This window comes from Cucumis sativus, chromosome 3 (assembly GCF_000004075.3).
Source record: "Cucumis sativus cultivar 9930 chromosome 3, Cucumber_9930_V3, whole genome shotgun sequence".
NCBI lineage: Eukaryota > Viridiplantae > Streptophyta > Magnoliopsida > Cucurbitales > Cucurbitaceae > Cucumis > Cucumis sativus.
In genome coordinates, this window is record NC_026657.2 from 15,429,808 (window position 1) to 15,447,512 (window position 17,705).

The 17,705-nt window shown below is 36.3% G+C and overlaps 1 protein-coding gene across 1 annotated transcript; it reads left to right on the top strand.

Annotated features, from left to right (window-relative positions):
• The first annotated feature begins 941 nt into the window (after positions 1 to 941).
• Positions 942 to 14,427, top strand: LOC101208571. The gene is made up of 6 exons (XM_031883279.1): positions 942 to 2,946; positions 5,468 to 5,608; positions 5,727 to 7,485; positions 8,290 to 8,594; positions 12,295 to 13,148; positions 13,234 to 14,427. The coding sequence occupies exons 1-6, from the start codon at positions 1,309 to 1,311 to the stop codon at positions 14,366 to 14,368; spliced, it is 5,832 nt and encodes a 1,943-aa protein (XP_031739139.1). The 5' UTR covers positions 942 to 1,308; the 3' UTR covers positions 14,369 to 14,427.
• The last annotated feature ends 3,278 nt before the right edge of the window (positions 14,428 to 17,705 follow it).

Below are 17,705 nucleotides of genomic sequence, written 5' to 3' on the forward strand. Positions count from 1 at the left end.
TTCTTTTTCACAATAGGTGGATGGGAATCGTACTCCTAAGTCCTAAAATTGATAATGATAATAAGAAAACTAGGTGAGTTGAACTAGTTTTAGTTTTATTCTGGTTATACATTTCTCTCCTATTAAAAATAAATGAATAATAGAAAAAAAATAAAAATTGTTATTACGTAAGCACATTAAATATCCCTATCAAATAACTCGGTTTTCAATACAACCGACACCGAAACGACTATGATTGGTTTTAATAAATGTTCAAATCAAAGGTTTGTTTATGAAGGAATACAAACCAATAGTTGGTTGACATCAATAGAAGTCTTTGAAATTTTTTTAAAATGTTGTTAGTTTGTGCTTTTTCGAAACTCTTTTCATTATGTTTGAGTGACAGATCACCTTTGATTTGATCAGTTTTAGTTGATCGACGTAGTTTTTCAGTCTTTGTTGTCATCGTATCATAAACCCTCACGAAATCTTGATGTACCAAACCATCCTTATACGTACATATACATATGTATACACATACATATACATATGTATATGTATGTAATTTATTGTCAATATTCTTTCTCAAATTCATTCATGGGACGAACCATTTCATTTATAGAGGACAACAGGCACAACAAAGAAAAAGAAGGCATATATATATGTATATACATATAGATACATATATAATATATATATATACATATACATACATATGTACATAGATACATAATATACATATACATAATTTACATATATATATATACATAATATACATATATATATACATAATATACATATATATATATACATATACATTATATACACATATATACAAATACATATACATATACATATACATATACATATATACATATACATAATATACATACATATATATACATATACATAATATACATATATATTTGTTTAGGGGTTAGTTACACGCCCTATGAAAATGGCGTGGAGAAAGAAAAGGAAAAGGAAAAGAGTAAGAAGTTTGTTCGTAATAAGCTCCACGCCCTATTCTTTTTATTTTGGGTACTCCAGAGATAGATTTCACTTCCAACTCTTCTTTCGGTTGCTAAGAGGAATCCCACAATTTTTTAAACACAAATGTTCAACCTCCACCTTCAATCCTCACTTTCATGGCGGCTTCCTGTGAAATCCAAGAAACCTCTTTCAAACCCCTCCTCTTACTGATTTCTAGGGTTCCTTCACTATCCCCTTCTTTCTGCTACTGCTTTCCTATACATATAGATCCGTTTCGGTTTTCAATTCCTCACTTTTTTACTTCTTCTTTCCCTTCTGCTTCGTGGCAATGCCTGAATGCTCCATATTTGCTTCCTTGGATTGTGTAATTGGACGAACTACAGGATCCTTCAAAGCTTGCGTGCGTGTAGGTTGATTATTAGTCTAGGACCACGTTGGTGTTTTCAATTTTTGTTTCTGATTTTTGTCATGCGATTGTCGTCGGGATCGGTTGCCCCGTCGTTGAACCAGAGTGGGAATCGGTCTGGGCCTAGGCTTAAGAAGAAGCATAAGAGGCTTGATGCCATATGCGAGAAAGAGTATAGTCGAAACCATGGGGATGTGAATGAGAATGTCTCTGGGTTGGGGACTTTGGAGGCTGACCCTGGGCTTCGCCGGAGCAGCCGTGTTCGTCGGGCCCCGGTTTTGCTTGATGCTTCCCCTATCCCGAGGAAGAAGCGGCGGATAGTTCAGGGGAATGGAACTTTGGGTGTTAGAACGAGTGCGAACACCCTGCCTCTGTTCAGCGATGATTTGAAGGATGAGACTGAGGGGAATTGGAGATCGAGGTTGAGATCAAGTAGCAGAAATTTGGGGATTAGAGTGGACAAAGGCGCTCGGGCAAGTAGGAAAAGGAAACTTTTTGATGAAATTGTTGATGTGAAAGTAAGAAACGGCGGAATGAGGATAGATTTGGATGAGGAAAAAGGGAGAATGGAATTTGGGGAATCTTTGGTTGGAAGGTCCAACAGAACGAGGAGGAGGTTTGGAGTGATTAATGATCCAATTAAAATAGAAGAGGAGGTGAAGTCTCCTCGAATTAAGGATGATTGTTGCAAGAAAGACATGTTGGTAATCGATATTGATGATGAGGAAGAAGGAGAGGGAGAGGGAGAGGGGGAGGAGGAGGAGGAGGAGGAAGAAGAAGAAGAAGAAGAAGAAGAGGAAGAAGAGGAAGAAGAGGAAGAAGAGGAAGAAGAGGAAGAGGAAGAAGAAGAAGGGGAAGAGGAGGTGGAGGGTAAAGAAGTTGTGACTGCGAAGGATGAGAGAGGGGATGGTGTCTTACCTTTGGAAAATGAAATGGATGAAGAAAATGTGAAAGTAGTGGATGATGTTACTCCTCAGGTTGTTGAAAAATTAGACAAAGAAACTTCAAGTTCTTTGCACGTAGATGAGGCTTGTAGAGCTGATCATAATGAAGAACTGGCCAATGCAGTGGAGAATGCAAACAATGGTGAGATACGGCTGGAAGAATCAAAACAGCTAAATGAAGGTGTAAATGAAACTCAAGATGTAGCGGCTGCTGTAGTTTCAACAAATGAAGTGGTAGGTGGAAGATCTTGCAATGAGAAAGCTGTTGATATGGGCAAGTTTACTGAAAAATCTAGGGAGCATGGTGATGATTTAAATTTAAAGAAGTTTACAGACAGTTCCAGGGGTATGTTGGGTAAGGCTCGCATTAAAGAGGGCCGAAGGTGTGGATTATGTGGAGGAGGAATTGATGGTAAGCCTCCCAAGAAGACGGCTCAGGATTCGGGTGAGAGTGGAAATGAAGCTTGTAGTGGCTCTTCTGCTTCAGAGGAACCAAATTATGACAAATGGGATGGTTTTGGTGATGAACCTGGATGGCTTGGACGCCTCTTAGGTCCTATTAATGATCGTTATGGCATTGCTGGAATATGGGTCCATCAACACTGTGCAGTTTGGAGCCCTGAGGTGTGCCTTCTAACCTGAACTCCACTGAGTTTACTGGACTGATTGATTTTATTATTATGGTTCCTAGTTTTTAATAGGAAAATTGACTAATTTTATTTTTGTTACTTAATTCATCAAGACAGCTTCTGGATAAGAAATAGTAGCTTTAGCTTGTAAAAATATTCGTTCTTCTCCTTTTGTAATTTCTTACTATATACCAATGGTTTTGTTTTTAAACCAAAAAGGAATTATTAATTTGGATTTGTTTATTTCCATATTATTTGGTTATATTCTAATGCCATATTGCATATGACCTCCTGTCTGTTGATATTTAAGTTATTAAACAGGTGCATTCGTGTGCTTTGGTGCTCTCCTCTACTTAGTGTCATTGTAGGATAGTTACAGATTTCTTTGATTTATAAATCTAAAGAGTAACTAAATAAACCAGTCTCCCACCCCTCTTTTAGGCCTTTCTCTATATTCAACTGCATATTGCACATGAACTCCCTTGCCACTGTAAGGTCCCTATAAATTTTCTGTTCTTTCCTCTGCTTCCTACAAGCTTGTCGTGATCATTGCCTGACTGATAACTCTTAGCCTTCTGAAGCAGAGACATGCTAGTTCAAATAATTGAGAAATACCAATTTTAGAGAAGTGGTATCTTCAGATGAGCAGGGGAGCTACCTGAAAGATGAGAATCAATGCTAACTACTCAACAAACCGTAAACCTTAAACCCTAAACTCTAGTAAAGATGACACCATCCTAATGAATGGGAGTTTTCGTAACTAGCTCCTTTGTTTAACCTAAACATTGTTGAAATGAACCCAAATTGAATCTTCATTCGAAAATGCTCCCTTTTGTTCATTTGGTTTGCTGTGTGGTGGGGAAGGGAGAGATACTTTGGGGAAGATCATTTGGTGGGGAGAGACCTCTTTTTGTTACGTTTCCTTGTTTGTATCACTTGTCGTCTCTTAAAGTTCATTTTGTGGTTTATTTTCTTGTGTGGTTTGGGAGTTTTTATTTTTTCTCTTTTGGGTTCCATTCTCTTTCCGATAAGGAAGTAACGGATATGGCCACTCTTCTTTCTTTGCTTGAGGGTCACCCATTTAGGTTTGGGGGAAGAGATGTTAGACTTTGGAACTCCAATTCTTTGGAAGGGTTCCCATACAAGTTTTTCTTTCTTTGCTTGGTTGATCCTTCCTCTTTAGGTGAGTTGGTATTTTCGGCGCTTTGGAGGATTATGGTCCCTAGAAAAGTGAGGTTTTTACTTGGGAGGTTCTTCACAGTTGTGCTAAATGCTTGTCAGGAAAATGCCTACGCTTATTGCGCCTTTTTGCTGTATTCTTTGTTGGAAGGCGGAGGAAGACCTGGACCATATTCTTTGAAGTTGCGACTTAGTGAGCAATGCTTGGACTTCCTTTTTCCAAGTGTTTGGTATGATGAGTGCTTGCCATAGAGATGTCAGTGCTATGATTGAGGAGTTCCTTCTCAATTCACCTTTTGGGGAGAGAGGCTGGTTTCTTTGGCTTGTCAGTGTGTATGTGGTGTTATGGGTTTTGTGGGGTGAGAGGAACAATAGGGTGTTTAGGGGAGTGGAGAGGGATCCTCGAGATCTTTGGGCCCTTCTTCATTTTCCTGTTTTCCTTTAGGCATCGATTTCAAATACCTTTTGTATTTGTTCTATAGGAATGATTTTGCATAGTCGAAGCGATGCACGTCCCTCCTTTGTGTGGGCTTGGTTTTTTGTATGGCTGTGTATTCTATTATTTTTTACTTCAGTGATTTTTAGTAGAAAATTGGCACGAAGGAACTCATTTTCTTACCCCTTTTTTCCCTGACTTTAAGACCTTGTTTTAAAGGTGAATAGGAGATGGGAGTCCCTTCACCTACTTGTTGACTGTAGCAATAGGTGCTTGGCTTTGGCACTTTTTAGTCACCTTTTCCATCCTTCTGAAGAGAAAAGCTATCTTCAAGTTGATTAGACCAATGTTTTCCTCCGTTATAATTCATAAATGTTTTTTCAACTTTTTAAAAGGTGCTCCTCACTTTACTTAGAGATGCTCAGTAGGTTTTAAGGGTGGAAAAGAATCCGTGAAGCTGAAAAACTAAACCTTTTTTGATATGCACTTCACTTGGGAGTTTTCGTAACTAGCTCCTTAACCTAAACATTGTTGAAATGAACCCAAATTGAATCTTCATTCTTTTAAATCTTGTCTGTTTATTTCGCTTAAAAAGTAATTGATGTGTGCCTAGTCAGTGTTAGAATTGTATGCACATTGTATGACTAGTGTTTGGACAAGCACTAGCGTCATAACGTGCTATCTGAAATAGATTGACTGCTTCTTAGTTTTCAACCTGTCCTAGAGTGTGCCAAAAGAACATGGGTTGACAAAGTTGATAAAACCTAGTTGATAGTTTATTTTCTTAAGTTATCTTTTGCTTTGTCAGTTGCTCTTCATTCTGGAGGCTAATAACCTTTATAATTATATTAGGGAATTTTTCTCAGATATCAATTTTAATATGACATAAACATATTTGTAGGTTTATTTTGCTGGATTGGGATGCTTGAAAAATGTAAGGGCTGCTCTTTGCAGGGGAAGAGCATTAAAGTGCACTCGGTGTGGGAGACCTGGTGCAACCATTGGATGCCGTGTTGATCGATGCCCCAGAACTTACCACTTGGTCTGTCTATCACTTTCATATAACTAGTTATTTTCTGGCTTAGGCTTCTTTTATGCCTCACTAAATGAAAATTTTTTAAAATATTTTTTTCTTGTTCCTGGTATTTTGTTATTTTCAGCCATGTGCACGTGCTAATGGTTGCATATTTGATCACCGCAAATTTCTCATAGCTTGCACAGATCATCGTCACATCTTCCAGCCTCATGGTAATCAGTATTTAGCTCGTATAAAGAGATTAAAGGCCAAAAAAATGAAATTGGAAATAAAAAAGCAATCAAATGATGCTTGGCGAAGGGATATTGAGGCTGAAGAAAAGTGGTTGGAGAACTGTGGGGAGGATGAAGAGTTTTTGAAAAGAGAGAGTAAGAGACTTCATCGAGATTTGGTAAGAATTGCACCTGTATATATTGGCGGGTCAAATTCAGAAGGAGAAAACCTATTTCATGGTTGGGAGTCGGTTGCTGGGCTTCAAGGTGTCATCCAATGTATGAAAGAAGTAGTATTCTTACCACTCTTGTATCCTGAGCTTTTTGATCGCTTTGGGATTACACCTCCTAGAGGTGTTCTTTTGCATGGATATCCTGGAACTGGTAAAACACATGTTGTTCGAGCACTGATAGGTTCCTGTGCTCGTGGTGATAAACGGATAGCATATTTTGCTCGCAAAGGAGCCGATTGCTTAGGGAAATATGTTGGCGATGCAGAACGTCAGTTAAGGCTTCTATTTCAAGTTGCAGAGAAATGCCAACCTTCTATTATATTTTTTGATGAGATAGATGGGTTGGCACCATGTCGTACAAGGCAGCAAGATCAAACGCATAATTCAGTTGTGTCGACATTGCTTGCTCTATTAGATGGTCTAAAATCTCGGGGGTCTGTTGTAGTTATTGGTGCCACAAACCGCCCTGAGGCAGTTGATCCAGCTTTAAGGCGGCCTGGGAGATTCGACCGGGAAATTTATTTTCCTTTGCCATCGGTTGAGGATAGGGCTGCTATTCTCTCCCTTCACACTCAAAAGTGGCCTAAGCCAATTGATGGACCCTTGCTCCAGTGGATTGCCAGAAGAACTGCAGGCTTTGCTGGTGCTGATCTTCAGGCTCTCTGTACCCAAGCAGCCATGAGTGCTTTGAAAAGAAATTTTCCTCTTAAAGAAGTTCTGTCAGCTTCTGGAGAACAAGTTTCCAGAGTTAACCGTCCTCCTCTTCCGTCCATTTTAGTGGAGGAGCGAGATTGGTTAGAAGCTTTATTATATTCTCCACCTCCATGCTCTCGTAGAGAAGCAGGGATGGCTGCTAATGATGTGCCATCCTCCCCTCTTCCCTTCCATCTCATTCCTTGTCTCCTTCAACCACTGTCAACTTTACTTGTTTCCCTTTATCTTGATGAACGTATCACCTTGCCGACTAATCTTTTGAAAGCTGCAACTTTAATTAAAAGTGTGATTGTTAGTGCTTTGGATGGAAAGAAAATTGTAACTAGTTGCTGGTGGTCGCATGTTCATGATTTTGTTCAGGATGCTGATATTGCAAATGAGATAGAGATAAAGCTGCAGGGTTCTGGAGTGTTAGTTGAGGATTCTACTTTTGGTAGTTCTGGTGTTCTCAACGTTGACACAAGCAATGAAAGTTCCAAGTTTGAAAATCTAGGTCATTGTGGTGGCCGACCCTCTACCATGGTAGAGCACTCATCATTCACCTTGGGAAATAAATCTGGCTTTCGTATTTTGATTGCTGGGAATCCCAGATCTGGACCAAGGCATCTTGCTTCTTGTCTTATTCACTGTTATATTCAACACGTTGAAGTCCGAAAGGTTGATATAGCTACAATTTCACAAGAAGGTCATGGTGATTTGGTACAAGGCATTTCACAAATACTATGTAAGTTCTTCATTCTCTATTTGTGTTTTATGTTGCCGTACACTCTTTTATTTTTTCTCAATGAAATTTGTTTCTACAAAAAATGTTGTCATATTAATTAATAATGTACAGAGTTGGGAAGTTTATTACGTACCCATTTGTAATATTCTTTGCAAGGCTGCAGTGACATGCTGATTTGGAATAATGGAATCAACAATCTATTGTTGTTCTGGTCTTCTGGTGATGGGAGTTTATTATTTTTTCCTTTTCATTTCATTCGGCAATGAAATTCAGTTTCTCTTTCCACAAGAAAAAAAAGGTTACATGTCCTGGCAACTTCTAATATATATAAATATTTTAATGAAAAAGATCTACCGTGGTTTTCTGTCCATGAATGAAAAGGACTAGGAGTTAGTGCAGAATGTAGTTGAAAGATTTTTTTTTTGGGTAATGTTAAAAGGAAATTAGAGTTTATTACTAAATTAGGTCTATTCCTAATTATTGTTTTCCTTTTATGTATTTTTCCTTTATTAGTATTTTGGTGTCTATTTATTCACTTATGTGAAAGGTTGTTATGTAATCATGATTTATTTGATAATTAGAAAATTTACAGGTAAGAATGTAAATGAAAGATTTCTTTGTTAAGAATGTAAGTGAAAAAAGTTGCATCATACAGACACTTTACCTATTTTCCGGTCAGAGGTTACTTGTCATGGTATTGATGGTGCTGTTTCAAACTTTGATGCATGACATGATGTGTAGTATTTGGTTAATATGTGCATTAAATTGGCTGCCTATGGTTTTTAAAAATTGTTTACACTACAGTGAATTGCTCTAGCATGGGTTCATGTCTGGTGTTCATGCCAAGAATTGACTTGTGGGCTATTGAGACACAAAGTCAAACATCTGAGGAGTGTGGTTTATATCTGAATGAGGATCAATATCTAGAGGATGGAACTATTGTCAATGACGACGATCAACTTGGTGAAAGAGAAAACCGTTGTTATTCAGACCAAAGCAAATCCACTGAGAGGACTGGACTTCAGGATGAATGTCTTTCTAGTGCTTCATATGCCTGGAGTTCATTTGTTGAGCAAGTTGAATCGCTATCTACACCCTTGATGATTTTGGTATGTTCTTTATTTATGGCTTGCTAATTCAAGATTACCCACAGTGCCATGTGTGCTTGAACCAGTTTCCATTGTAATTTCTAATGCACTTCATTTTACATCCTGTTAGTGTTTCTCAATAGATCCTGTTGTAAATGGTTCTTTGGCTGTCTATTTTGTTCCCTATTAACTTGAAAAACTGAAAATATAGTGCCAAGTACTGGAGCCATTGAGGCCATTTCTATAGATTCACTTTCCTATTTGTTGATATTGGACTCATTGAAGGGAGACGGTATTGAAGGGAGACAGGTCCAAATATATGGTGCAGGGAAACCAAAATGGGTATTGGTTGATCTGATTAAGATTGTTGGTGATGCTGAAGGGTTGTAATAATCCATATGGAATAATCCTGCTAACTTATGGCTCCTTTGAGCTGATAAGTGGCTAACTTGATCCTTCGTACCTGATATGTGGAACTTGGAATAGATAAGGGATCCATTGAAAACTGTGTGGTTTGACCAATTCCTTTAAGAATGATCGAAGTATGGAATAGTTAATTGTTAGAATGTGTAGATATGGAAAAAATATTTTTGAAAAATTTACCATAAATATTTCTTTTCCTTTTCTTCTTTGCTCTTTACATTCTATTTAAGTTCCTCATTTTTATCATTGTATTTATTAGAAAAATAAAAAAACTAAATTCATCGTGGTTTTTCTTCCGGTTCTCGAGTTTCCACGTAAGCCTTGGTTTCGTGTTTTTTGCTTTCAATATGGTATCAGAGCGAAACAACGACGAAACCCTAGGAAAAAATTTAGGAAACACCTGGACCAAAACAAAAGTTGCCGCTGCGCCGTGGACACCACCATGGAAAAACTACTCTACCGGATTCAGAAGGCGCCGATCTACACAGTGGGCCAACCCACGTCGCCGTCCGCGCATTGAATAATGGAGTGGCCGAGCAAAAAAATTGTCACTTTTTGGAAGTAGCCCGTTCCCTTATGCTACCCACTTCCCTTTCTTCATACTTGTGGGGAGATGCTATTCTTACAGCAACTCATTTAATCAATAGAATGTCTTCTCGTATTCTCCACCTTCAGACTCCCTTAAATTGTCTTAAGGAGTCCTACCCCTCTACTCATCTTGTTTCTGAGGTTCCTCTTTGTGTGTTTGGGTGTACCGCTTATGTCCATAATTTTGGCCCTAATCAGACCAAATTTACCCCTCGGGCTCATGCATGTGTGTTTGTTGCTTCACTAGCTTGGTTATAAATGTTTTCACCCGTCGTCCAGGACATACTTTGTCACTATGGATGTTACTTTCTGTGAAGACCGACCTTACTTTCCCATTAGCCATCTTTAGGGGGAGAGTGTGAGTAAAGAGTCTAACAACACCTTTGAATTTATCGAACCTACTCCTAGTATTGTGTCTGACATCGATCCTCATCCATAGTCCTACCCACAAACCAAGTTCCCTGGAAAACGTATTACAGGAGGAATCTCAGAAAGGAAGTCAAGTCCCCTACTAGTCAACCTCCGGCTCCAATCCAAAACTCTGAACCTCCTCGAGATCAAGGTATGGAAAATCCTACTGAACCTTGTACTAATAATACGATAAGTGAGAATGACAGGTATGATGTTGTTCTTGAAAATGTGGAAGTAAATAATAGTGGTGATGAGATTGAGGTTAGGATAGAAATCGGTAATACAGGAAAACTTGATGAGTATGATCCCTCTCTTGACATTCCCATTGCTCTGAGAAAAGATACCAGGTCTTGTACTAAACATCCCATTTGCAACTATGTTTCCTATGATAATCTCTCTCCACAGTTCAGAGCTTTTACAGCAAGTCTTGACTCTACCATAATACCGAAAAATATCTACACTGCTTTAGAGTGTCCTGAATGGAAGAATGATGTCATGGAAGAAATGAAGGCTCTTGAAAAGAATAAAACTTGGAAAATTTGTGCTCTATCCAAGGGACACAAAACTGTGGGATGCAAATGGGTGCTCTCTCAAATACAAAGCAGATGATACACTTGACAGACACGGCAATGTTAGTTGCAAAGGGATTTACTCAAACCTATGGAATTGACTATTCAAAAACTTTTTCTCCGGTGCTAAGTTGAATACTGTTAGAGTCCTGCTATATGCTGCTGTGAACAAAGATTGGCCTCTCTACCAGTTGGATGTTAAGAATGCCTTTTTGAATGGAGACCTTGTGGAGGAAGTCTACATGAGCCCGCCCGGATTTGAACCCCAGTTTGGTCAGCAGGTGTGTAAACTTCAGAAATCCCTATATGGTCTGAAACAGTCTCCCAGAGCATGGTTTGAAATATTCACTACCTTTGTCAAGTCTTAAGGATACAATCTGGGACACTTATATCATACTTGATTTTAAAGGTTTCCAAGACGAGGAAGATTGTTGTTCTAATAGTTTATGTGGATGACATTATTTTAACTAGAGATGATCAGGTAGAAATCAGTCAACTAAAGCAGAGAACGGGTGATGAATTTGAAATCAAGGGTTTGAGAAATCTGAAATATTTCCTTGGAATGGAGGTGGCCTGATTTAAAGAAGGTATCTCCGTGTCTCAGAGAAAATACACCCTTGATTTGCTAACTGAGACATGTATGTTGGGATGTCATCCTGCCGATACTCTTATTGAATTCAATTGTAAGCTTGGAAACTCTGATGATTAAGTTTCAGTTGATAAAGAATAATATCAGCGCCTTGTGGGTAAATTGATTTACTTATCCCATACTCGTCCTGATATTTCCTTTGCAGTGAGTGTTGTTAGCCAGTTTATGCAAGCTCCTTACGAGAAACACATGGAAACTGTCAACAAGATTCTGAGATACATGAAAACAACACCTGGTAATGATGTTTAGAAAAACAAACAGAAAGACTATTGATGAATATACCGACTCAGATTGGATAGGATCTATTGTTGACAAAAAGTCTAGCTCCGGTTATTGTACCTTTGTTTGGGGCAATCTTGTAACTTGGAGGAGTAAGAAGCAAAGTGTTGTGGCCAGGAGCAGTGCTGAGACCGAATATAGAGCTATGAGTTTGGGAATATGTGAGGAAATTTGGCTCCATAAAGTCCTATATGATCTTCATCAGAAATGTGAGATTCCATTAAAGCTCTTTTGTGATAATAAAGCCGCTATTAGTATTACTAACAACCTAATTTAACATGATAAAACTAAACATGTTGAGATTGGTCGACATTTCATCAAAGAAAGACTTGATAGTGGGAACATATGCATTCCGTATATCCCTTTTAGCCAATAGGTTGCTGATGTTCTCACCAAGGGGCTTCTCAGGCCAAATTTTGATTTTTGTGTTAGAAAGTTGGGCCTAATTGATATTTACGTCCCAACGTGAGGGAGAGTGTTAGAATTTGTATATATGGAAAACTTGCCATAAATATTTTTTTTCCTTTTCTTCTTTGCTCTTTACGTTCTATTTAAGTCCCTCATTTGTATCATTGTATTTATCAGAAAAATAATAAAACTAAAAACATCGTGGTTTTTCTCATGGTTCTTGGATTTTCACGTAAGTCTTGATTTCGTGTTTATTGCTTGCAATATTAATATCTCACATTGTGTTCAGTTGGTGCATTCTAATAACCATGTAGATGAAATATTAGTCTCTGATCTTTGTCTCTAATTCTCTAACTGGAATTTCATTAACTTTGATGGTTTTAATTGTGGAAAGGCCACATCGGAAGTTCCATTTCTGCTACTTCCACAAGAGATAAGGCAGTTCTTCAGGAATGACTTGTCAATGTGTCGACCAACCACTTCAGAGCATTCGGTACCTAGGTTCTCTGTGCAGATTGATGGAGTTTTCGACCATGACATGGTAATCAATCAGTCTGCGGCAGAATTATCTAGGGACATTGTGAAACTGCTCGTTCATTTGATTCACCAAAAGTCTCATACCAGAACATTGACATGCACAAAATACCAAATTCCTGTTATCCAAGATGAGAATAATGCAGAAAATCAACAAATAGATAAAGAAACTGCCAGCGAGCACAATGGAGAAATGAAATCCCCTGATGTTTCTTCTCTCAGAATTGCACCACTACCTGGCAGTAGAACCATGAAAGTGAAATCAAACTTGATTTCAGTAATATCTACTTTTGGTCATCAAATTCTGCGATACCCCCATTTCGCTGAGCTTTGTTGGGTGACGTCAAAGTTGAAAGAAGGCCCCTACGCAGATGTTAGTGGACCCTGGAAGGGATGGCCATTTAATTCTTGTATTATTCGCCCGATGAGCACATTGGAGAAGGGAACATCATCAAGCAGCTTGAGTAATGGAAAATCTAAAGAAATTTCAGGTTTGGTAAGAGGCTTGATTGCTGTTGGTTTATCAGCAATCAGAGGTGCCTACACGTCACTAAGGAAAGTCTCTCTTGATGTGCGATTGGTACTTGAGCTCCTAGTTGAACAGATAAATGCAAAAATCAATTCCGGGAAAGAACGGTATCAATATTTTCGCCTTCTATCACAAGTTGCATATCTGGAAGATGTAGTTAATAGCTGGGCCTTCACTCTGCAAAGGTACTGTTGCTACGATTGAACATTGTAATTTTTACTTCATTTTCAATTTGCACACTGTGATCTAATGAAAAATGATTTCTTACAGCTTGGAACATGACTCTCGGACAATTGAAACATCAAAGAATCTCACTTCTGGTGGTAGTGAGATTCATTGTGAGAAAAACGAACCCATTATATCCAACAAAGGGTCTCTTGCAAATGAAATTCCAGAAGTCAGTTGTCAGGAACCTGTTGAGGAGGAAATTGTACGAATTGATTCATTAGTAGATGGAAATTTGAATCATTCTAGTTCCAAGGATACAACAATAGTTTCAGAAGAACATGGAGAGAGGAATTTTGGCATTGGTAATTTAGTCTCTGACGAGACCTACAACAATGCTGCTGCTGTTGATGATCAGTTAATTGATAATATTCCATTGAAACACGGTGAGGCAACAATTCTTCAACCAGATAGTTTGGACAATGAGAGAAACGACACATCGGTTAAAACACCATTAGATTTTGGAACGGAATCAATTGTTGATTTGGATCATCATCATCAAAACTCAAGTGTGTTATGTAGTGATGAAATCCCCAGCGGTACAAAACCATGCAGCACTAGTAATGGAGGTTGTTCTGCCTTAGAAAACGGTTGCAAACGTGACAATAGCCAGCTTGACACAAATGACCTTGAAGTGAATGTTCACTCATCTCAAAGCAGAAGTGGCCACTCTACCAACTCTGCTCTAATATGTTCTGTTCAGTGCTGCACTGGTTGTTTAAATGTCCTCTACAACATGTCGAAAAACATTCTTCGCAATGAATTGGAATCAGATCAAAATGATTGGACCATAGAGGATGTTCACGACGTTGTTGTGGCACTTTCAGTTGACCTTCTTGCAGCAGTAAGACGGGCATTTCTTGATGAAAAAAACGGCACTCTATTTGATGATAGACAAATGGGAGGCAATGGCAGATTTAAATCCCTGGACTCGAGAACATGTGATTGCAAGAGTTCAAAAGACATGGTTTTTAAGGGAGTGGAATGTATTTGTCACTTGAGTGAAAAAGTAAGCCCCTCTCATTCTGAAATGGGAATTGATCCCAACTTTATATTCAGGGATGGTGTATTGGTTAGCGTAGATCCCGAAAAGAACGTTTTGTTTCATTGTAAAGTGGAGACTTTGTGCCTCTGTTCTCTTACAGAATTGATAGTAATGGCAAAAAAGCCTTTAAATTGATAAGGTTATCTTGAAAGCTTGGACCCGTCGTTGCATATAATATGTATATAGTATAGGTATATTTTATCTTTTATTTTCTATTACAAGTTTTTTTAACTTTCAGCATTACAAATTTAGTACATGTCTTAATATGGGTCAAAATTTCAAGTTTAGTGTGAACTTCTAATTTTGTGTATTTGCTGCTCTTTCAACTTTAGAGTACAAGTATTTCCCCCCCTTTTTTTATAAGTATTTAATACATCTTTATACTTTTTAGAGATTGGTTATTAGAGCTTGTGTTGAGATAGAAAATAATAATCAAGATAACAAAAAAGAAAAAAGATTTAAAATAGCGATATTAATTGAAAATACAAACTATGTGATTTGAGGCTCAAATATGGAATGAGTTTATCGAACTTTAGCATTTTTGGACTTATGTGTTGAAAGGGTGTGACAAATTAAATAGTTACGATAATGTTGAGAAAGGAAAAATTAAATAGTTACGATAAAGTTGAGGGAGGGGTGACTTATACTAAATTCGCCGGTGCTTATATGCTCAAATATTTAATAGAATGTTTCAAACTTTCTCTATCATATTATTATAGCAAGAGCAAAGTTATGTTTTAATATGTGCAACTACAGGCACAAGGCTACAACGAGTACTAACTGATTTATGCAATTTCGGATATATTAAATCAAAATTGGATTTAAGAAGTAATTAACTATTATAAATAACTTTCATAAATTCTTTCAGCACGAGTATATATAATTACTATATATACAATTTGTAAGGCTAACAAAATTCATATGTGACAATCAGATAAGTTTTCAATATAAACATAACAAACAAATAAAATCCCTTAAAAATAAAATAAAATATAATATGAAATATATTTATTCTCGTATATTTGAAACATAAAAGAAATACTAGTACAATTAATCTAATTAAGAAAACAAACATCATAACTTAATCTTTCACATACATAACAAGTATATCAAATAAATAAGGCATGATTATCATTTAATCTTAAATAACATTAGAAAATCTACGTCTAAAACAATATAACATATTTGACATATCTATAAGATTTAACTAAACATCATCCACTTAGGTCAACTGACACTTTCTTTTAAAGATTTAAATTTGAAACTCGTTGCCTCGCAAGCTCAACCATCACCATTGAACTAATCAATGTCCACCGCGACGGATTCAAAAGTTTTATATAGCGGGGGTACGGTATAATAAACACACTGAAATATCTAAATATTGAATGAGGCCACAACCACTACCCTACAACTATATTTTGTTTTAAAAAACTATTTATTTAATATATATATATTGTAATATGACACCTCAAAATTAATAACCGATAATGTGAGGGGCACAGACCCAACTAGTCCCTACATAAATCTATCGGTGAATATCCAGATGAAGTTTACATTTACCTACACCACACTTTTCAGCAACTTACCTTTATCACCGTAGAATTTTAATGTCAATTATTGTAAACTCATATACTACATATATGATCAAATTTGGAGACCAAAATATATAACATACACAATAAATTATAATACTTCCAGGTGTAGATAATTTTAATGGATCTTTACCACTATTGGTATAGTCTAATGAATTGACTTAAAACTCTATTGATCTTCTATAGATCTTCAAAGAAGTAGAGATTCGTGCGGATAACGTGTTAGAAAATTGAGAGAAAAGAATAATAAACATAATAATGTAAGAGAGATAATAGAGGAAGAAAAAAATATATTACATATATTGTGTGTATTGTGATGTATCTTACAAAGATACCACACATCTCTATTTATAAAATATGTCATGTTATAGGTTACATGATGGAATTCAATAGAATGATGAAATCACCGGCGGATTTAGCAAAAGTCCAAAACCCCCTCAACTTTATGTTCTTTATATTACATTTATATTTATACTATGTATAAAATGGTGTGTAGGAAGAAACTTTATCTTCCTATTCGCCTCTTTCATTTTAGTAATTCTAACTCTAAGTAGTAATTTTGTCAATTTTAAAACTTGTTAAATAAAAATTCAAAAAATTATGGTAAGGCCACGTGACTTGTTAAATTAATTAACAATTAATATCTAAATATTAATTACATTTTAAACAAACTACTACTAAATAAATAATTATATATTAATTCATTACACTTTATTTTTTTTTATTCCAAAAACCTTTTACCTTCTTAGATTTTCATTCCACATTAATAATAAATAAAGAAGTTTGTGTCTAAGCTCTTTTTCATTCTACAAATTTAATTCACTATATAAAATTTATTATGCTAACTGAAAAATATCATCCAGATATAGAAATATGAGAACATTTGAGGCCACGCCATTAGGGCATCAAGTCATATACAAGTCAATCCATTGAGACAAAAACCAAAACTGTGAAATTGGAGCATCAAAAGCCTCTAACTACCAAAATTAGTAGAGATTTTTGTATTAGAGTATAGTTGATTAACTTATACACAGTAGTCATTAGAGTAATTTCAGAAATAACTTAGTTAAAATTTTCTATGAGCAAATTTTTTTTGTCATGGAGATGCCAACTAATTTCTACTTATGGTAATTGCATTTTGACTACTTTTAGCGGTTTGATTTATAAATTATCTTTGTCCTTGATGAATGGGTGATTTTAGGATTTATTTTTATTGTATTTCATAGTCATATGGTTATGCTTATTAGTATAAAAAATATATTGGAGATATGTAAAAAAAACACACATGTTTCCAACAAGCATTGTTCTAATAATTTACTTTATTTTGTATCTGTATTTGTGTTATGTAGAAAATATTTTAGAAAAAAATATACTTTAATAACAACATGATGAAAATTATATTATACTTATTTGAAAATATCATTAAAAACATTTGACGTGCATAACACATGTTTATGCACGTGTTGTTACTAGCTAGTATATATAAAAGATTGAAATAATTTCAATTCTAAATTAAAAGTTAGCTGAGTAGTAAATTTTTTTTCAACTTAGAGAATGTAAAGTAGTCCAAACGCTAGAAAACGTGAAACATGTGAAAAGAATCACATAATACAAAAGAGAAAATTTTCATAATAGTTATGGCAATGAAGTGATATATTGACTATGAGAATTCGAATCCAGTCGCTATTAGGAGGCACAATACCATGATCATTATAACCACAAATGAATTGCATTGATCATGAAAATACATATTCTTGATTATTGTCATTAGGGGTGAAGATGAAAGATCGGAAAAAAGGAGGGGCTTCGTTGGATGAACACTTGTTGATAGCCAAAGTCAGTTTGATGATGGTGTGGTGATTTGGTAAAATCGATTCAGA

Coding starts and splice junctions, on each gene's coding strand:
- LOC101208571 (XM_031883279.1), top strand. CDS start 1,309: ATGCTCCATATTTGCTTCCTTGGATTGTGTAATTGGACGAACTACAGG. Junction 8,595..12,294: donor CTACACCCTTGATGATTTTG/GTATGTTCTTTA, acceptor AATTGTGGAAAG/GCCACATCGGAAGTTCCATT. Junction 13,149..13,233: donor TGGGCCTTCACTCTGCAAAG/GTACTGTTGCTA, acceptor GATTTCTTACAG/CTTGGAACATGACTCTCGGA.